Source organism: Pipistrellus hanaki (assembly GCF_964339955.1).
Source record: "Pipistrellus hanaki genome assembly, chromosome: 2".
NCBI lineage: Eukaryota > Metazoa > Chordata > Mammalia > Chiroptera > Vespertilionidae > Pipistrellus > Pipistrellus hanaki.
In genome coordinates, this window is record NC_140504.1 from 32084197 (window position 1) to 32106967 (window position 22771).

General features: G+C 37.6%; 1 protein-coding gene across 4 annotated transcripts in view; it reads left to right on the plus strand.

Moving 5' to 3' along the window:
* The window catches only part of NAALADL2 (N-acetylated alpha-linked acidic dipeptidase like 2), a 1087185-nt gene that overhangs the window by 497624 nt on the left and 566790 nt on the right, over positions 1-22771 (plus strand). For 3 of the 4 annotated variants that reach the window (XM_084874166.1, XM_084874169.1, XM_084874167.1), the window contains one exon: positions 21546-22047. In XM_084874166.1, coding sequence (XP_084730292.1) covers positions 21546-22047 — 502 coding nt within the window. The remainder of the gene's footprint in view (positions 1-21545; positions 22048-22771) is intronic. The other variant, XM_084874168.1, reaches the window with a different exon arrangement.

The window sequence follows — 22771 nt, forward strand, 5'->3', positions numbered from 1 at the left end:
GGTGGTTACAGAAAAGAATCACAGACAATGGGATATTTTTAACTGATTCTTATTCCTAAAGATGTCAAGTAGGCATTTAAAACATTAAAAATGCAATAAATTTGAGCTTTTTGTATATTTACCAGTCTAATAGCATTATTAAACATGTGGATAAGGGTTGTCCTTTAATTAGTAATATTATTATAAATTCAATTTAAGCATTCCAATTCTCTGGCACAGGAATATTTACTAAGATTTGCTCTTTTAAAAAATATTTCTGATGCTAACATCTTATAGCTAGGAAGAGGCTTTAGTTTTCATAATAAATAAACAAATAACAGTATAGATGTGCATTTTTATTTTATGAGCAAACATGAGTATGTGGATAGGAAAGGGTGGAATTCTGAACCTTACCAATGGACAACAAATCTTGAAGGCAAAACATTTCTCTCCCTAGAACTTCCCCTGGTTCAAGTGTGGAACATATAGTTTTACTTCTATATACATCTTGGCATCATTTTGCCTCAGGTCTGTATAGAACACCTGCACCCTTACTGGGAACAATTTTATAAAATGAAGGCATTTTGTCTGGGGTTTATGAAAGAAAGTTGCAGGAAAAGGCAGAGAAAGAATAATAGGAGGTTTTGCAATAAACTCTGCTTTTAAATAGATCTCATTGCAATATAAATTATCCTAATATATAAAGATACTGGGTCTATCACATCCACAATGAGTGGGTTGCTGTGATGACCCAGCATTGGCTGCTGAGGGGGCTGAAAATCAGGCCCAGAGAGAGGCCTGAAGAGAAAAGCAGGGTCTGATCTGTAGCCTCCGTAGCAGCTGTTGATCAGCACTTGTCTCTCTCTTTCTCTCTGGGCTTGACCAGCAGCAGCACCTCAATTTCTTTCCAGGCCTCCACTGGTGCTGCTGATCAGCCACACCTTTCTGATCATGCCCTTTTGACAGGCCCAGAGATGTTAACTGGCATAGAAACCATCAAATCAGAACCAAATCTGGGTCAATTGTGAGGAGCCAATGGCTGCCTAGAAGGCGGAGCTTTTGATGCTGACTGGCATAGAAACTAATCAACCAGAACCAAATTGGCTGGCAGGGGAGGGCAGTTGGAGGTGATCAGGCAGACAAAGAGGTTAAGGGTGATCAGGCAGTCAGGCAGGTGAGCAGTTAGGAGCCAGTGGTTCCAGATTGCAAGGGGGATGTCTGACTGCAGGTGGGATAGGACCCAAACCAGCAGTCAGACATCTTCCAGGGGGTCCCCGATTAGAGAGAGTGCAGGCTGGGCTGAGGGAACCCCCCCTCCCTGCATGAATTTCATGCACCAGGCCACTAGGATATCATAAGATGCACCCATTTAAAGTATGCCATTTAATGGACTTATTATAATCAAATTTTGTTCTTTATATATGCTGGCTAACGTACCTAATCACATATGGCTTGAAAATATTTCCTTTCATTCTGTGGTTCATTTTTTTTTTTACTTTCTGGGAAGTACAAAGGTGATTTAATGAAGTACAATTTATGATTTTCCTTTTAGTGCTTGTGCTTTTTGCAATACAGTATTAAGATATAGAAATGTTGGGCAAAATACACTGGGTCTTAAGTATGTATTTTGAAAAGATGTTTTCTGTTTGACATTGAAATTGGGATGCAAAAGAAATCTTGGCCCAGAAGAAGCTCACTACAGACTGATTCATTTGCTTCTCAGCATAACCATTATTTCTTGTCTCATTTTTGGTTCTTATAAGTGTATTTCTAGAATCACATGATCTCACTCATCTAGGGAAAATAATGAACAACATAAACTGATGAACAAAAACAGACCCGGAGACAGGGAAGCATCTATCAGACTGTCAAACCTCAGAGGGAAGGTAGGGGAGGGTGGGGGTAAAGGGGAGAGATCAACCAAAGGACTTGTATGCATACATATAAGCGTAACCAGTGGTCATGGACAACAGGGGGATGAGGGCATGTGTGGGGAGGGGTTTGGGATGGGAATGGGGGCAATGAGGACAAATATGTGATATCTTAATCAATAAAGAAATTAGTAAAAATATGTTTTCTAAAATGTTTTTGCATATAAGTATCCAGATTATGCCAAATGTCTGAAGGGGGAGGTGGGATGTTGAAGTCAACAACTCTAAGTCAAAGAGAGTTTTTGAAACTTTGGAACAAGTAACTAGGGAAACTGACTTTCTATATGCATCTTTTCTGGAAAGTAAAATGAATAAGGAAGAATCTTTCTGAGTCTCTAGAGAAGAGAACCCTGATGAAGCCAAGGAGGTGAAATAGCCAACACCAAAATAACTTATTCTTCCCTTAAATGGTGTAGGATACTATTGGTATTTGTCTTATTTAGCTTACTGTCTTTAAGGATTTGTTTTTAGTGAATATAAGAGTTGTTATATTCTGAAGACAGTGTTTTGCATATCCTATAAAAATATAGATTCTCTTTATAATAATTATTAAGAGGTTATTTATCTGTGTTTTATGGTTACTATAACCTGATTTTTCTTAAATTCTTAAAGTAGAAATTATGCCATCAAAATAGATTTAGGTTTCTATATGTACCTTAATTTAACTCTTAAGTTTCCAAGTTGGTGAGGGTCCACTGTACCAGTAAGATAACAAGAGTATCTATAATAATAAAAGCATAATATGCTAAATATACCAGACAGCCCAATGACATTCTGGACATCATTCCAGTCGTTCTTCCAGACAAAGAATCTTTCTGAGTCTCTAGAGAAGAGAACCCTGATGAAGCCAAGGAGGTGAAATAGCCAACAATAGACAAAGCCATGGTTGCAGGGTCAGAGGCAGAGGTGGCTGCAGCAGCAGGCGGGGTCCAAGGCAGATGTGGTTAGGGGTGATCAGGCAGGCAGACTGGTTAGGAACCCGTGGTCCTAGATTGTGAGAGGGATGCCTGACTGCCAGGACCCCTCTGGGATTGGGCCTAAACTGGCAGTAGGATATCCCCCAAAGGATCTCAGATTTTGAGAGGGTACAGGCCGGGTTGAAGGACCCTGCCCCCCACTCCCATGCACAAATTTTGTGCACCAGGCCCCTAGTGTCTTCATAAAATCTGTACTCTTCCAAAGTTACAAACATCTGCTTAAGCAGTTCACCTTTAAACAACATTGGTTTGAACTGTATAAGTCCTTTTATAATAGTTTTTTGTTTTGTTTTGTTTTGTTTTGTTTTGTTTTTTATATGTAGAATACTAGAAAGGTATTTTCTCTTATGAATTTTATAATATTTAATTTTTTCATGGTGTCTTTATACTAGAAGAACCTCCATTAATCATAATCATATATATATTTATTAGAGGCCCAGTGCATGAATTTGTGCTCTAGCCAACCTGGCCAGAGGGAGGGGACATGGGTGGTTGGCTGGCCTGCCAGCTGGTTGAACTCCTCATTGAGGGGACTATTTGCATATTACCCTTTAATTATATATGATATACACTGAGTAGCCAGATTATTATACATTCAGAGCTCATAATAATCTGGCCACTCACTATATATATATATATATATATATATATATATATATATATATATATATATATATATGAATCAGCATATATACATATCCCTTCCAATCCCATCAATCTAAACATATTTTTTTTTTTACCTTTGTCTCAATTAAGAGAGCAGCCTTGCTTTGACTCCTACATGCACATACTAATTCCCAACTTCCTGCTTGAGTTCATCTTCATTATTTCTTCAAGCGACTTCTTCATTTTTAAGCCCTGTACATTTTTTCAAGTAACAGCTTGAGTTCTCACTAAACCTTGCTTAATTTCACCTTTCCTAAATTCTTATTGTAGATCTCACACTTTACTTTTTAATTAAGCTTCCAGTGTATGTATAAAGTAGTTTTATCTTTGCTGATAGATTGTAATTTACTTAAAGCAATTTCTAATATAGTATTTTGGTTTATGTTTTCACAAGAGGCCTGGTGCACAGGGTTTGTGCACTCGTGGGGGTGTGGGCTGTAGGTATTGGCCCGCTGTGGGAGTGCTGCTCATCCTGGTTAGCCAGTCAGCTGGTCAGCCAAGCAGCTGCTCCTGCTGTGGGAGCAGCTGCTCATCCTGGTCAGCCGAGTGGCTGTGGACCTGCCCTCTGAGTGGTTGCTCCCACTGTGGGAGTGCACTGACTACCAGGGGGCAGTTCCTGTGTTGAGCACCTGCCCCCTGGTGGTCAGTGTGCATCATAGCGACTGATCAACTGGTAATTCTGGTCATTCTAGTCATTCCGCAGTTCGGTTGCTGGTCTTTTATTATATAAGATAGTTCCAATACTTATATTCTTCTTACCTAATTCATCTTAGAAATGATGATTGACAGCCACATATAGATGTTTGCTCTGTCTTAGGAACTGCACTAAGTGTTTACAATTTATTCATCAAAGTCTCACAGTGTCCCCCCATAACTGTGATGTGTGTGTGTCAATATCTATAGTCCAGAAGCAGTATCTTAGAAAAATTTATATCTTGTCTTAATCAGTAAGTGGAAGCATTGGGATTCATGCCTGCTTCTCTTTTAAACCAAATTCAATGGTGTTTTTTACTGTATTGTGTTCCAAAATTGTTATTGTTTTTACTGTTAGGACATGTTTAATTCATGTGTCTCCAAGGTTTTCATAAAGGGTTCCCTGGTTTTAACAGGAATGAAAGACTTTGTTTTTAATTATTAGAATCTGCATATTAGATATGTAGTTTACTATTTTTTTTTCTGTTGAGTCCATATTGTGCATTATGCAACTTAATTTGAATATCATAAAATTAGTCCGATTCCAAGGATATCTGATTGCACCTTAATAAAAACATGTTTCATTTTTAGCTTGAACTTATGTCTCAGAGATGAAAAGTAAAACCTGATGAACATCAATGTTATTTCTGGCAATTTTGATTGTAATTTAGGATGGAGGGGGAAAGAGAGAGGTACTTTGTTTTAAAAACAGATGATTTAGTAAACCCTAATTTTGTTGCATTAAAAAAAAATCAAACTTGATATAGATTTTTCTTACCTCCTTATTTTTAAAGAATAACTAAAAATATTTTCCTCAACTGTTTTTTTCTGTCAGTGGTTAGAGTGTCCATGTGGACCGAAACATCTCAGGTTTTATTCCCAGTCAAGAGTCTGTACCTTCCTTGATTGCAGGTTCAATCCCTGCCCTATTGGGGATGGGATGAGAGGCAACCAATTAATGTATCTCTGTGTCTCTGTTAATGTTTTCCCTCTCTTCTCTCTCTCTCTCTCTCTCTCTCTCTCTCTCTCTCTCTCTCTCTCTCTCTCTCTCTCTCTCTCTCTCTCTCTCTCTCTCTCTCTCTCTCTCTCTCTCTCTCTCTCTCTCTTTCTCTCTCTTTCTCTCTCTCTCTCTCTCTCTCTCTCTCTCTCTCTCTCTCTCTCTCTCTCTCTCTCTCTCTCCCCCACACTTCCCTCCCTTCCATTCTCTCTAAAAATCAATGGAAAAAGTACCCTCACTCCTTGGCTGAGGATTAAACTATTTTTTCCCCTCTTTTCTTTGGAACAATTTGTTCATGCTTTAGGAGCCACTTAATTAAATAATTACCTGCTGGAGCACCATCTGTTTTTGCCCTATAAATAAGAAGGATGGCTTTCTTTTACAGAGGCTTTGAGAAGGTGCCAAGAAGCAATAAATATCATCAGCAGATGGACTGAGGCACTTCAATCTCTTCACAGTCAGTCTTGACCATTCTGGGCATAGCTAAATGGATTTTTCTGGATAAGTTCCTTTCCAAATGCATTATGTGCAGGAGGGGAGTTGTATTGATCTCCCAAAAATCTCTTCCCATTCTCCCCCTCAAGATGCAGAGCCTGATTTTGTTTTCAACTCGTCATATGTCCACATAACACACTTTGGTTCTGAACGCTATATGTAAATAAGTTTATGTGCCCAAAGGATTCTGAGGGGGTGGTTCTGGGATGGATTAAAGACCACTGATCCAGAGGCTGCTTCCTTCCCTCTCCTCCCTCCTTCTGTGTGCCCCATTCCCCTGGACACGGTCTTCACATTTCACATACAGCTCAGAAGTCTCCCATTTCACCCTTTCATTCCAACCTCTTGGGCGTGTGAACCCACTTGTGGTTTTCCCTATCCAGATCAAGAATATTCAGGATTTGAGGTGGCTGGGTATACCTGTGAGAAATTAATTTAATTGGTATTAATCACTTTATTTGTCATTTATCTGTCATTAATTAATAGAATGAATCATCAGAAATTAAAACATACATTCATGTATGATTTCATTTGGTTTTCACATACACAAATTGGGTTTAACCTATGAAGAAGAAAGTGATTTGCTTTGGAGTTCATAGCTAGTAATTGGGCATTCAAACTTCAGATCTACTTCTATTGATTCTAATAGTTTATAATTTTAAAAACAGTGGAGGTTATATTGGGTTTTATAGTTTATCAGCTGTCTTTACTTACAATGTTTAACTTCATTCATCAACTTACTCTTAAAAGAACATAAGATAGACATTACATCCTCTTTTACAGTCTGAACAGGCTGAAGTAATTGCTATAATACATGTTGCTGATGAAATTGCAATTATTTTACCCTAAATTCTATACTCTTCAATATGCCATACCTATTTGGAGCCTATTATTATTTTTAATACATGTTCTATTTATTTCAGAGAGGAAGGAAGAAGAAGAGAGAGAAAGAAAGAGAAAGAGAAAGAGAGAGAGAGAGAGAGAAACATTATAACTTGGACCTTAGAAGTAATTGGGAAACTCTGATCTATTTGCAAAAAGCCTCTTTGTGGATAATGACATAACACTATCGGTTTATTTTCATCTTAGAAAATATTACCAGGTCTCTCCATTTAGGGAGAAATAGGGGTCTCCTTGGGGGTTCTGATCTAATGATGGACTGGTTAGGTATAATTTAATATTAAAAGCTAGCCCAGGGCCACTGCATTATCTCTAGCTGCAGAAAGAAGCAAAAATAGGAAAAGATGAAGTAGTTACTGAGACACAGAAGTGTTAATCTCATTTTCAGTCTAAATAAATGGTTGTGGTAGTACCATCAGCAGCAGCTGCCTCCTACATGCCCCCCACTGGGGATCAAGCTTGTAACCTGGGCATGTGCCTGGACCTGACTGGAAATTGAACCTTGACTTCCTGATTCATAGGTGGACACTCAACCACTGAGCTACTCTGGCTGGGCTGGAGCTATTATTTTTTTGAGCAGTTACAAGGTTCCAGATACTGTGCTAGGCTACGAAGATGAAAGATAAGGAGACATATGAAGTACAATCAGAAGTCTGAATCTGAGGACATATCAGGCAGAGTAAGAGCATGTGCCATGTGTGCTTGGCAGCAGGGAGCACAGTGAAAGGTCAGAATGGAAGTTCAGGCCAGGGCACCAAGGTCCCATTTATAGCCTTGGAGATGAGAATGGGAAGTGCCATGTTAAAGCAGAAGAAAATTTCTCATAGGCTTTTAAATCCATCAAGTGACCGTATTTTGGGGGGGGGGGGGGGGGGCGGGGGATGGTGTTCTGGTTTTTACTACCAACTTTTGTGGTTTTAAACAGCACCATTTTACTATGTTTCATTATCTAATCAGGCAAACGGGCATGTGTCAGTGGCTCAATTCTTTTGTTGCACACGCTTGTCACTCAGTGGAAATCAGTTGGTGGCTGGTCTGGTCTCACATGATTGGCATTTTGGTTTAGATGACCGGGCTCAGCTTCTTCTCCATATGGTCTCAGTGACTCTCCACACGGTCTCTCCAACAGGGTGGTTGGACTTCTTTGTGCTCAGGGCTCCAAGGATTCTTTCTTTGTGAAATGTATTCATCCTTAACTACAGTTCTCATAAGACACTTTAGGAAATGAATGTCGCACTATCATTCAATCTGTTACTTTAAAAGTTAGCATATTTAAGTTAAATGATTGTTCTTAGGATATGTATGTAGACCTGACAAACCGTAGATATAAATGTGAAGACATTGTTAATTATTCAGTGGTTGTCAAAATTATGAATTTAGTCCAACAAACATTTGCATGGGCAAAGAAATACTTTAAAAATTGTGGGTAATAAAAATATGAGTAATATTTCTTGGGAGCAGACCAAAGAGAAAAAGTCTATTGAAAATTAAAAATTAAAAATTGATTAAAATTACAAGCCTAGGCAGCCAGTAGCTATCAAGCTGGATATAAAGTATATTTGAAGAAGCCTCAAGGGAGTTTATTGAGGCCAGAGAGTGGCGGGTTATACTGATGTGTGAATGTGTGAGGTACTCACTTCTGATCCCTTTTCCTTTAAAAGACTCTAAGGAAGCTATATAAGAATGGATGGAGATTACAGAAAAATGCCTTTATTGTGGGAAAATTATATTTTATCTCAACTCAGCAGACTAGATAGCAACACAAACTCTGGATCCACACTGCCTGGATTTAAATCCTGTGTGATCTAGAGCAATGGGCTTCCACTTCTTTGTCCTTCTCTGTAAAACCAGGAGGACAAAATGGCAACTTGATGGTGTCTTTCTGGTGATAAAATGAATTAATATAAGCAGAGGACACATAGTGTTTCATGAATGTGCTGTTTTCCCCTAATACTATACACTTTAGCTAAATTAAATGAGTCAAGGTTATCTATTATTTACAACTTGTGTTGCAACGTATGTTCCTATTTCCTTAACTTAATTTTGGTATTCTATATCATTAAAGACATGCTCCTTTTGAGGTAGAAAGTATAATATTTCTATTATGTTGGGCTCTCAAGTGCTTTATATTACCAAGGAAACCATGAGAGAATTCCATCCTTCACAGGATTGGAAATAATAATAAAGGAAAGAAAAAAGACTGCTTTGGTTCCTAAGGTATGACTGAGATGCAGAAATTTTGTTTGGAAACTAGATACAGGTGATAGTTGTAGAGGATGATCTGAATGAACATCTCACCAGTCACAATAGCTGAAGGAAGAATGAAACCAGTCACAATAGCTGAAGGGAGACTTTGAAGAAATGTTAGGGAGAATGGTTTTTAGTTCTTCATACAGAGTGTCAGAGAAGAGAACTCACAGCAGCAAGTTAAGGAGAAGTTGAATTTTACTATTATTTTTGAAGACTTGAGATTTGTGATATTTGGAATGGGCAAAACATAATCTTTGGTTTGGTCATTAGGTCATTTCAAATTTTAAAAATCCTCTAATTCCTTATAGTTTAAGATATAGCATTCACAATATATATAGAAGAATAAAATGAATGCTTTTATCCAGTTTATTATTATTTTTCAATGAATTTGAGACATCAATAATGAAATAAGTAAGAGTAGAAAAGTAAAGATCAAATAATTGGAAAGCCTTAAGTGAGACCAAAAATATAAAGAGAATGTAAAGGATGTATTATGTATGGGAAGAAAAATAAATAAATGAGAAAAGTTACTAAAATTCATGTTGGTAAAGTAATAATATTTGACATTAAAAATTGAAATGATAAGTGAACTTAAACATTTTGTATGTATTATTATAAACTACCATTCAATGGTGTCAATTATATAAAAGTTCTGTTAAATGTTTTACATTTAATGTCTTTGTGAATATTGCATTTTCTTACCTTTCGCCTGACATTTAATTTCATATCAGCACTACTTTTATGTGCCATTGGAGGTCTTTCATTTTTTATAATATTCCTGGTCATAAATAAAATATAAATGACATAAGCAGTACTCAGACTAGCTTTTGGTAAATTGTTTAGATGCTTTAATTTACCCAAAACTATTAATATGCATGTATGTAAATTTTTAATAAGTTTAATGTCTTAATGTCAAACTGTCATACAAATGCAATATATTGCTATAATATTTTTCATCCTGTTTTTCTTAATACATGCTCTTTTATTGAAAATGTTAGGTTTTTTACACTATCATACATAAGGAAAGGTCACTTATAGAAATAATTTGAATTCCGTATTTTAAAAGAATGTTCTATCACCTTTATTTTTAGACATAATTTCATTTTGGTATCAGCAGGGAGCCTACAAGAAAATTTTTGTTTAGCTTAAAATATGTGTATACTTTTTATTATGGCATTTAAAAGTAAGAAAAATAACAAAATCTTGGGCAATTTCTCTTTTGCTATTGCTTGAGATAATTTTAGATAATATTTCAAACTTGATTTTGTCATCAGTTGTCAATATACAACTGCACAATTCTTAGTTTTCTTAGCATTAATATATTCCTATTATTTAGGAAAACATAATAATTCACTTAAACTAATTTTAGCCCCAAATTAAATGAATATATATGTGTGTGTGTGTGTGCGTGCGCACGCGCGCGTGCGCGCGTGCATGTGCATGTATATATGTGTATATAATTTTTGTCTTATAAGGAGCATATCATGCTGTTAACTATAATGCATTTCTTTAATTGGCTTTTGAGTTAAATTACCAATTTTAATTTTCTTCAGCTCATGGCCTAACAGTTTAAATGGTAAATTTTTTTACATTTGTATTTTACCTTTGGACCTTTTTACCCAGTATAAAATTGAGGTGGTTCATATGATACATATTTTCTTCCTAACTAAATTTTGAATGGAGATAAATATATTGTACCAACATTTATTTCTGGGCTGCTTTCCTTCCCACCAGTTAATCTCTGTATTGTGATATAACAACACTTTTCTGTAATAACACCCTAAAGTCAAATGGGGATTTATGACAATGGGGATTTCATAAAATGAAAAGCAGAGATCTGATGAATTCATTGGGTTACCACTTTTGGGCCTGCAATAGTCTTTCTGCAACAGCAATGTGAATTCTAGAATAATGCACCTCCAGTTTGTAGAAACCTGTTGATACTACAAAGCATAAAGATATTTAAAAAGTAACCAATAAAGTACCTTTAAAAAAATGTGAAGAATGGAGTGCTTAGTAGATAAAAGCTTCATCTATTCCTGGAAATCCAACACCATAGTCAAAAGGCAGCAATTTAAGATCATTCATGCGAGCTGAAAGGATCGAAAATTGCAGTGTCTCTACCAAGCTAAGAGGTTTCTCCCAGGCAGATGGCTTTCAAAGAGCCAAGTGGTGTTTGTATTGATGTGTTAACTCTTAACACCCTCAAAGCCCTCTTAGGCTAGAGTAAAGCACACATAGTAGGGAGTAGAACAGGATGGACTAAAGGGTTTTCATAGCTGAAAACAGGTCAGAAGCAGGTCGAATGTGTACAGTAGCTCTCAAGATCTAAGCAGAGTTGTTTTGTTGTTTGTCCCCTTAGCCGTGGGAGCAAAGAGAAATGTTGCAGTGTTGCTAAGAAGAGATCTGAAGTAGAGGTGGTGGTCTTTTCCTCGCAATGTGCTTGGCAGCAAGTCGCCCTTACTCAACACCGCAGGGCTGGAAAGCAGTGATGCCTGCCAGGGCTCTGTGAAGAGCCAACAACAGTACCCCCGAGGTCTGGAGTAAGAGCAGCCCTTAGACATCTAAGCATCAAGATAGGAACTTTCAGATTGAAAGACAGAGACGCCCAGGGCTTGCAGTCACATTTTTGACATAACTGGGGATAAATAAGCCAATATGAGCTCTGAATTTGTTAACATCCTGCCAGCTTGGGGACTTTTAACAAGTCTGAGGGTTATAATTTTTGAAAGGTTTGGGAATTTGACAGTTCAGTTGTGATACTCCAGCAGCTTGCACTTCCTAGCTGTGAGAACTTAGGGAAATGACTTAACCGGTAAGCCTCAGATACCTCATTGGTAAAATGCGAATGATACTAATAGCTAACGGGTAAGGTTATTTGATTAGGTGACATAATGTACGTAAAGCCCAAGCCTTAGAGTGGGTCCTGGCTCATTTTAAGGGTTGGATACATTATCTATTAGCATTTCATTCTGGATAACATGGGAATGCTGTTACTTTTTTGTATCCAAATCTAAGTGTAAGAAATAGTAAGGGAGACTCATGGATTTCTCTGACTGGATAGAGACAAATTTCTTCCCAACATCGAAATCTGTGACTACACAGAGAGATAACTTAGAAAAAAAATAGAATTAAAGGCAAACTCTTCAGCTGAGACTAACAGCCTTATATATTAGCAAGTGAGATCAGGCAACTGCTGATGGAACGTGAGAAAACCCTGCAGATGCCTGTCTTTGCCCTGACTGCAGAGACACCCAGAACTGCATGAAAACTTGGTTAGAGTGGCTTCCTTAGCTGGACTATCAAATTTTTTCTCTACTCCACTCTTCATTTATTTATTTATTTATTTATTTATTTATTTATTTATTTATTTATTTATTTTTGTGGTTTTGTTTATCTCGTGTATGTGCATTTCAAACATAAACCATGTTAAATACTCTGAAGCGGGGAAGGATGTAAATATTGTAGATGTAGGTAAATATATTTAGTACTTCTACAGATTTACTATAAATGATCAGACACCCTCCCCCACCCCACCCCCCCCCCAAAAAAAGAAAAAAATAAGGAAAAATATATTCTAGGATCTAGGTAGAATCAAAACATCAAAAGTACCAGGAAAGGAGTCCACTCAGGAACCGGACCTGTTTACACATCCCAAAGTAGATGTTGGTGAAACTTCCATTTGAATGATACATACCCTGAATAACACTAAATGTTCAAACGACCTGATCAGGAAACACAGAGTATACTTTATTGTTTTAGTTCATTTAAATTAATTATTCTGTTTGCTAAATCATAAATTAAAAGATATCATTCTAACGTTGAAAACATTACCATAAATACAGGAACCCAGGTGGGCCCGATTAATGATTCAGTTAGAGCGCGTTACACACAGTAATTGCAATTGCACACAGGTACCTAAAGAAAGGCGGCCCACTCAGGGAACTGGCCAGGTGGTCATACATATGCAAGCAATATAAAACAAATTTACACAAACCTGCTGGATTTCATCAAATAATTTTCCCTCAAATGGTTTTTGACTGCATTTTGCAATTTATAGCTCATTAATTTGGCATGCTACAAGGGTACCCTTTTACATATCATTTAGAATCTAGGTAACTCTTGCCCCAGAGTAGAGTGAGTTTATACTCTCCAGCTTTGTTATCTGCTAAATTCAATGTACTATTGAATTTAAGAGTATGATTTGTCTATTTTTTTTCTAAAAATGAAGCACAAATAATAGGTTCCCTTTACTTCATATACACTCTAATTTCAATTAGTGAAGCATGAACAACAAATAATTATTGTCATTTCTTGTATGCAGTTGACACACAGCATTCCAATTAAATAAGAAATTCTTAATGCATTTACAGACACTGTAGCAATTGCCAGGGCCATTTCACAAAACCAGATGGAAAAAAATCTCATTATACTGGAAAATTAAGTCAGGGAATAGAGTCTTCTGAATTACTGTTTTTATAGTTTTATCTTTTGCCCTGCTTTCAAATTGAGGCCATTAAAGCTTTCAACAACAGAAATGGATTCCACAAATATGGGCTTTATTTGTACAAACTAGGTTCATATTGAAAAATGTATGTGAACCCTTTTTAGGCTGTAAGGAATAGTCAAATTTAGATTGAAAAATTCTCCTGGGCATTTATATAGTTCACTGGTACAGCATCTAAAGTACAGTGCACGAAGGTGCTTAATGAATACTTTTCCATGATGCACTGACATTTCTAAGAAAGCATTTGCCTCAAATCAATCTGCTCAAACCAGCAAGTGAGTTGACATTCAAAGCTGTAGGAAATGCTATGCGAATATTTTTCCCATAGTACAATAAAGATTCAATCGTAGAAGTGTCATAGGAAATTGAGAACCTGCCTTATGTTTTAAAGTTAATCTACCACATCCATTTATTTATTTTACTTATAAAATGAATTGTTCCATAGGGAAGTCTTTAGATGTATTCCTACTTCTAGTAAGGTCTACACTGTTGGAGTTAAAATACTATTAGTATCATCATAGTCAATGAATCAAGCCAGCCACTTATGACAAACATGTCTTTCTACAGCGAACACTTATAATTCATAATTACCGCCAATTCCTGGAACTATTAAACTGAACTCTTCAGCATTATGGAAAAGCTTTGGGATTTTTGTTTTTGTTGTTGTTTGTTTTCTGCAATTAGACTAACAAGAAATTGAACTCTGCAACAAAAACATATAGAATTGGTGGTAGTAAGTCAAATGCAATAATAACATCCTATCTAATAAAGAGAGAATATGCAAATGGACCATCACATCATTACAAAGATAGTGGCAACTACAGTGGAGGAGGGGTTTCCATAATACAAGATGGCTGCACCCACAGCAGAGGTCAAGTTCCCATAACAAGTCTTAAGGAGCAATCAGTAGGGACCTGAGGCTATGTGGCACTGGGCCAGGGCAGGAGACCTGAGCCTGCACCTGCCACCTGGTGGGCTTGACAGGAGACCCCAGGCCATGGCCCCCCATCCCTGGTGCCAGGCCGGGAATCTCAGGCCATAGCCCTCAACCAGCGGGGCTTGACAGAGGACCGCAAGGTGCCCCACCCCAGTGCTGGGCCAGGGGATCTTAGGCTGTGCCACCCACCCTGGCACCAGGCTGGGGACCTGACCTGAGGGTGCACTGGGAGACCTGAGGCTGTACCCCTCACCCTGCTGGGCTTGACGGGGATCTGGATCTGAGACAGGGGACCTGAGGCTATGTCCCTGCCCAGTAGGGCTTGATGGGGTGGGGGGGATGACCAGGTCTGGATCTTGCCCAATGGGGATGGGGCCAGCTAGGTCTGGGTCTCACACAATTTTGAGGCACCATGTGTGGGCGGGGACTTGACTCTGGGTCCCGCAGCATGCCCCAGACTATGACAGGAGGGAGATTTTCATATACATTTTACTAATTTCCTTTTATCTTTGAACTTCTATTATAGAGAAAGGGCAAATAGCAATATTTTCTTTAATCTTTAAATGTGCATGAATTTTGTGCACTGGGCCCACTAGTTGTATATAATACTAGAGGCCTTGTGTACAAAATTCATGCATAGCGGGGGTCCCTCAGCCCAGCCTGCACCCTCTGGTAATCCAGGAGCACTGGCTCCTAACCACTTGCCTGCATGCCTGCCTGCCTCATAGCCCCTAACCACTCTGCTTGCCTACCTGACCACCCCTAACCATTCACCTGCCTGCCTGTTCACCCCTAACCACCTCTGCCTTGGTCCCCACTGCTGTGGCTTCATGGAATGACATCCGGAAGGTCGTTCTGCTGTCCGGTCTAATTAGCATCTTACACTTTTATTATTATAGATTAGCCAGATGTTCCTTTTGTCTATCTGAACCATAACTAATGCTTAACAGATATTCCCCATTCTCAAAAGTGCTTGAGTATACCACTGCGTTTCCCATTATCTCCAGTTCCTGTTATTGAAACTTAAGTCTCCTAGTCATAATTTGTTTTATTCAAAGCTATACTTCACAACTGTAAGCTCCAGACTGGCTGACATAGTTCATTGAGCATCGATCTATGGACTGGGAGGTCATGGTTCGATTCCTGTCAGGGCATATGCCTGGGTTGCAATCTTAATCCTCAGGGTATGGCATGAAGGAGGCATCTAATCAATGATTCTCTCTTAATCATGAATGTTTCTTTATCTCCCTCTCCCTTCCTCTCTGAAATAAATAAAAATATATTTTAAAAAATAAAATTGTAGGCTCCATATATTTCTAATTTCTTAAACACTATAGAATTCTAAAGTGATCCTTTATTATTGAATCACTTAAGTGTGTTAGATACTGTTATAAGCACCTTCAATAATTTATGTCATTATTTCCATTTTACAAATATGGAATCTAAGCATAAATATATCAAATAACTGGTATGTACTATATAGCAGAACAAGAATTCCAACTGGGTAGTCTGACTATGGAGTACACTAATGTAGAGATTGAGAAGACCAGGTCATTATGTAACAAACTCTCTTATTACAATTGATGAGCAAGAAAGTAATAGTGCTGTGATTATATTTTTAAATAGCATTAGTAATATATAACACATTAAACAAAATTTTTGTGTAACATGTATTTATCATCTAAAATATTTGCTATCCCTTGTGTTAGGCTGTTCTACAGCAGCTAGAGATTGTACTTTAAAAATTAAAATGTTGGCCTTTTCCAGTATTCATCTTTTATTCTTGTATAATTTATATTGTCTCACCCAGTAAAAATAGTGAAAAAAGACAAAGTATCAATTTATTTTTAAAGGAATCATATGCTCAGTAAGAATACAAAGTTTTTTTTTTTTTAATTGATTTAAGCCTGTAATAGCCTAGAGAAAAAAAATGCCTTTTAGTTCAATTAGTATCTGTTTTTTTCCTTATAAAGGGATAAGGGTAAAGCAGTCTTTCCTTACCCATAGTTTTGCTTCCCATGGTTTCAGTTAACTGTCATCAACTGTGGCCTGAAAATATTAAATTAAAAATTTCAGAAATAAACAATTCATGAGTTTTAATCTCTGTGTGGTTTTCTGAGTGGAGTGGTGAAATCTGATGCTGTCTGTTTTGTTCTTCCTGAGAGTGCATCTTGCCTTTGTCCAGTCTCCCCAATTGTAGGTGCTCCCCTCCTGTTGCTCACTTTGTAGCTATCTCAGCAATCAGATGGACTGGCCTGGCACTGCAGTGCTTGTGTTCAAGTAACCTTTATTTTACATAACAATGGCTCCAAAGTGCAAGAGTAGTGATGCAGGCAAGTTGCATATACCAAAGAGAAGGTGGCAAGGGCTTCCTTTAATTAAAATCATGAAGGTTCTTGACTTAAGGAAAGAGAATTATAACTGCTGAAGTTGCTAAGATCTACATTAAGAATGAATTTTCTGTTTGTGACTTGTGAAGAAGGAAAAAGAAATATGTGCTAGTTTTCCTGTTGCACCTCAAAACTGCAAAAATAATGACCACAGTGCATGATAAGTACTTAGTGAAGATGGAAAAGGCCCTAAATTTGTGGGTTGAAATGTTTTGGAAAATTTGTCAGAAATTAAATTTTTGAGAGACAGATGACATTCACATCCTATGCAATAAAGAGGGAATATGCAAATCGACTGTCACTCCGCCACAAAGATGGCTGCGCCCACAGCAGAGGTGGAGTTTCCATAACACAAGATGGCTGCACCCACAGCGAAGGCCAAGTTTCCATAAGGAGCCTTAACAAGCAATCAGTAGGGACCTGAGGCTGCACCCCACCTGCCCCCATGGGGCTTGATGGGGGGACCTCAGGCCATGCCCTCCCATCACCCAGCAGGGCTTGACAGAGGACCTCAGGCCACACCCTCAGACCCACCACCAGGCCAGGGAACCTGAGGCTGCGCCACCCCATCCAGCAGGCTTGACAAGGGTGAGACTGGCTGGGTTTGGGTCTGGGTCTCCTGTGATTTTGAAGTGCTTATGGGTGGACAGGAGGAAGATTTTCAGATACATTTTAATAATTTTCTTTCATCTCTGACACTTCTGTTAGAGAAGGGGAAAATACCTGGGCCACTAGTATCTCCTATAACAGTATATATAGGATTAGAGAAGTGCCTAATGTATAAATCTATAGGATTAGATACAGTGCCTAATGTATAAATCAAACTTTATCATAGGAAGGAAGACAGTATATATACAGTATTATACTATCTGAGGTTTTAGGTATCCATTGGGTGTCTTGGAACTACCCTCTGTAAGTAAGGGGGAACTATTTTCTATAAAAAATAAATGTTTAGTTTATTGAATTTAAAAAACAATTCAGCTCTTGGCATGGGTCTGGGTGGGAAGGAATCCAACCTAAATGAATAAGATGTGCTGAAAACATGGAGAATATATTCAACTTTTCCTAAAAATTGCTCTTTATAGAAAAGACCAGTGGCACAATATAGACTATAAGGGTGTTATATTTCTATTTAAAGAAATGCCACGCATTTCTACGACCTGCCCTATGCCAAAGTACTCATCTTTTAGAGAAGATTCATGGGGTAGTTTCTAAAATATTTTTTTAAATTGCTTATGTGGAGTAGCTGTAAAATACTATGACCAGTATAAATTAAATGAATCTTGTGCATCAGTAATAGAAAATGTATGGTCAAATGGCATACTATATATTTAAGACATGCTGATTTTGCTGAAGATTTCTTTTTATAATATTTTCATTGCAGCTGGGAATGGAAATATTCTGGTAAAAGAAATGTGATATGTACTTTACTATTCTCACAGGACACAGGTATTTTAAAGAAAGCTACATTTTTTGTGGGACCTATGGAATAATTTGTTATCACTCAAAATTGAATATGTCATCAAAGTTTTTATTTGCTTAGTAACTTATCACTCAGTTTTATTTTTTGATGGGTTGATTGATTTAATGAGACAAAACTGTCAAGGCAGAGATTTATGTTATATTTTTGCAAAAGTTATTCTATTTTCCTTAAAAGCAAGACAATTGGAAACAAATGTGGATATGTATTTTTAAACTAATAAGTAGTTAAAATAATTTATTGTACATGTTATCACATACTTACTTTCTTGGTAATCTTTCTGAAATACTTCGATTTTGTTACATCAAGTGGCTCCATTCACCTTTGACCCAGACGCTGCTCTCCTGGAAGATAGAATTCAGTGAAAATTTATAAATGCATAATGAGTTCAAAGTGGTAGTAAGGATGTCATGCGATATCCATCATAATGAGGAGTTAATATCTGTATCTGCATTACATTCTAATTGATGGCTCTGTCTGATATTTGAAAAGCGTTAAATTGCTGATGTACATGTGATGGAATACCTATTGTCAGGCTAGAAATGAAAACTCTGCCTCATCACTGCAGTTGTTGTCTGAGTGGTTTGTAGAGAAATGACTTTGAATGGTCATATTAGAGGTCAGAATTAGAGATCTAACATTTTAGTAGTAACTCCTATGTGTCATGTCTTCCTTCAACATTAGCTACAATTTTTGAAAATGCTTTAAGAAGAAGATATTTGAGTCATTAAAATTAGAGAAAAAAAATCTAGAAAGCCACAGTGGGACTGTGTTTAAGTAAATTAATCAATAATACATGAACTGAGCTATCAAAGAAGCAAATATCATAATATCATGTCAAGATAACAGAAATTTATTGATGTTTAAGCTAAATAGTAAAAAAGGAAAAAAAAAACGATTAGTGCTAGAAAATCACAGTATTTTTAATGTATGGTTAAATAAGTTGAATTGTGGAGTATTAAAAAATTTGCAACCACCTTTTCCATCTCACATTTTTATAAAACTGCAGTACATTTAAGATTAATATATATACTACTAGAGGCCCAGTGCATGAAATTGTGTACTCAGCGTGGTTGTGGGGATTCTCCAGCCTGGCCTGTGCCCTGTCACATAGTGGGAGCCCCGCTGCACAGAGCCAGGACCCCCAGGCAGGCCTCATTGTGCAGAGCCAGGGGATCCACCTTCTCCAGGCTTTGCATGTGGAGTCAGAAGGAGATGGGACCCACAGGCAGGCTCTGTGAGGGCAAGCAACATCAAGCCTAGCCCTGCCCACCTGAGCGCCACTTGTGCAAGCAGCTATCTTGTGACAGTGTGGGGGCATCACAGCATGACGACCATTTAGGCTTTTATTAGTAAGAATTATATATATATATGTGTGTGTGTGTGTGTGTGTGTGTGTGTACATGAATATTATGTGAATTCTTTTTTCCACAATGTCTTACAGAATTATATAATTTCTTCTACATTGTTGAACTAACTTTATTTCTTTCCAGCAATTCTTGACAGTCCTCCCTTCTCTAATACTAAAAATTGTCCCTTCTGACCCACGCAGCATTCAATGGATGTGTTAGGTTCACTGTCTTATTAATTCTAATGACAGGTCTATGAGATTTATATTATTATCACACACATTTCACAAAGGAAAACCCTGTGTTGCAAAGATGTAAAACCTTTTGTCCAAGATCACCTTCCCTAGCTTTTCTCTAAATGTCTGGCTCGTGTGCTGCATCTTTAGCCACAGCATACTACTCTGGATTTTTCAGGTGGTCCACACACTATGCATTCTCATTATTCTGTATGTGAATAGATTTCCTTCTGCCGGGATGCCCTCCTCTCTTTCGTCAAAAGTACCTTAGAGGCCACTTGGGAAATCCTTTCTCATATTCTCTGTAGAATCAATCATTACTGATTCTCCCTTCCATTTTGCATATTTTGACTTGTTTGTTTATGTGTTTGTTTCTCTGGGTGTAGGGCTCCTTTCTGGAGCAATAGGGATCTGTCCCAGGACCTGACATACCTTAGATTTTCATCTTTATTCCTTCAAATCTAGATAAGTTGACATCCTGGTTTATAGGGTAGTAGCTGAGAATCTTGTCAGGGTTACACTGTTTATTTTGTCAAGTTTAATATTTGGACATTTTTAAACATTCAGGATATTTTAATTCATGAGCTCCTGCCAGCCAGGAATGGAGCTGTGTATATACATAATTCTGTTCATCATGCCACCCCCTTTTGTAAAGACCTTGTTTGTATCTTTTTCATTAGAGTTTATTTGTCAACCACTGGCTATTAGGCAATTGGATAATCAGTTGTCAGGTGAGCTCTGTTCTTGATCCACAGTGGAGGGCATAGAAAAATCATAAAACACAGTGTGGGATCCTAGATTCCAGCTGGGATGACATACCCAATGCACAGAAAATTTTGTTATAAATTCTCTTAATCTGCAACCATAACACACAGGTGGGTTACTGAATGCAGACTGAAGACCACTTGTAGTTAATTAGCCTAGTTATCCTAATACCACTCTGCAGGATACTACACACTGTCATCCAAGACTGTGTAGGGAGGAAAGCCTCCATATGCCATTTCTGTAGCAAGCTTATGAAACCAAACTCTCCTAGGCTAGTAAAGGGTGTTTTTGTTTGTTGTTTGTTTGTTTTTTGGGAGATAGGTGCTGTCCTAGACTTTTATTTAAATTTCAACCAGTGAGGCCAATGCATGTCACTAACTGGATAACTCCATGCAATATCATGGTCTTCTGTGGTAGCCTTAAATTTCTCTAATCCTTTTGATTACTCATGATTATGTAATGTACTGTACCTTGCTTCTTGTATTTCTATAGAGTTGCTATATATGCAGAACAATTTTGTTTAATATTAGCTTTGTCAATGTAAATCATTCAGGGGTCTTTTCTTTCCTCTTAACCTACCAAATAGCAGTTTTATTGCTTATGCCATTGTTTTTTCCTAATAGTGATTTTGAACATGAGTAAGCATAAATGTTTCCTTCATTGTGCATTGTTATTTTCTTGTGCTTCAAAGGTTAATTTATGTGTGTGTGTATGTGTGTGTGTGTGTGTGTGTGTGTGCGTGCTTATTTTGTGTTCTCATAAGTTTTTCTACCAAGTACCATATGCTTTTATTTTTAATCTTCTTTTCCTACAGTACCATCAATAGCAAAATATAATTAATATATGTGATTTTTCTATGGGGACAATGCATTTCTGTGGATCATAATCACTAAAATTTTATGGACACATAATACTGTTGATTGTTTTATTTTTACCACAGGGGTTTTTCTTTATTGTTTATTTTAAGAAGCAATACATCTCTTGTTTTCACAGGTAAGAAGATGGCCTATCAGAAGGTCAATGCAGATCAAAGAGCTCCAGGACATTCACAGTACTTAGACAATGATGACCTTCAAGCCACTGCCCTTGACCTAGAGTGGGACATGGAAAAGGAACTGGAGGAGCCAGGTTTTGACCAGTTTCACCTAGATAGTGCTGAGAATCAGAACCTGGAGACTTCAGAGACTGCAGACCTCAATCTTGATTCCATTCAACCAGCAACTTCACCCAAAGGCAGGTTTCAGCGACTTCAGGAAGAGTCTGACTATGCTACCCGCTATACTAGATCTGCACCAAAGAGCAGCCGCTGCACCTTTTGCCGCCTTGTAAAAATACTTTGTACAGCGATCATTTTGTTTATCTTTGGAATTTTGATAGGCTATTATGCACATAAAAAATGCCCTTCAAATGCTACATCTTCAAGAACACTTGATCATCAGTTATATCAAGAGATTCTCAAGACAATCCAAGCAGAAGATATTAAGAAGACTTTCAGGTAGGAAAAAAGAAATGGATGTTGGTGGGGAAGCATTGTCTGGAAAGATGTTTCAGGGAATACTGAACAGGTGATTTTGCCATGATGTAAGATTAACCTTGTAACCTGAGAGATATAACTGACTGGCACATTCTTCGCAGGTGGGGGGAGGGGCAGGTCTACATTTTCAGATTTATGATATTGTAATAAAATTAATGATGCTGCTTTATTAATTTATAATAAAAACCGTGAGTACTATGAAGACTAACAGACTTGAGGCAGTGCATTTTCTCCATCTTCGGAAGTCCAGGTATGCCAACTTGAGATGCAAAGACTGCTGGATTTACATGTAATTAAAACTAAGGCATTAGCCATAGGATTGAATTATAATGACCCCAGAATAAAATAAACCTGCTTTTTGGGCAGAAGTAACTGCCTCTTATGGTCAGGAGCTAAGACAAGCACTGGTCGTATTTGGTCTTCTACATGCCTGAGTTTTCCAATGAGCACATTTAAAAAAAAAATAATTTTTTAAATTTATTTTATTGATTTTTTTTTTTTTTTTTTACAGAGAGGAAGAGAGAGGGATAGAGAGTTAGAAACATCGATGAGAGAGAATCATCGATCAGCTGCCTCTTGCACACCCCCTACTGGCGCTGTGCCTGCAACCAAGGTACATGCTCTTGACCAGAATCGAACCCAGGGCCTTTCAGTCCACAGGCTGACGCTCTATCCACTGAGCCAA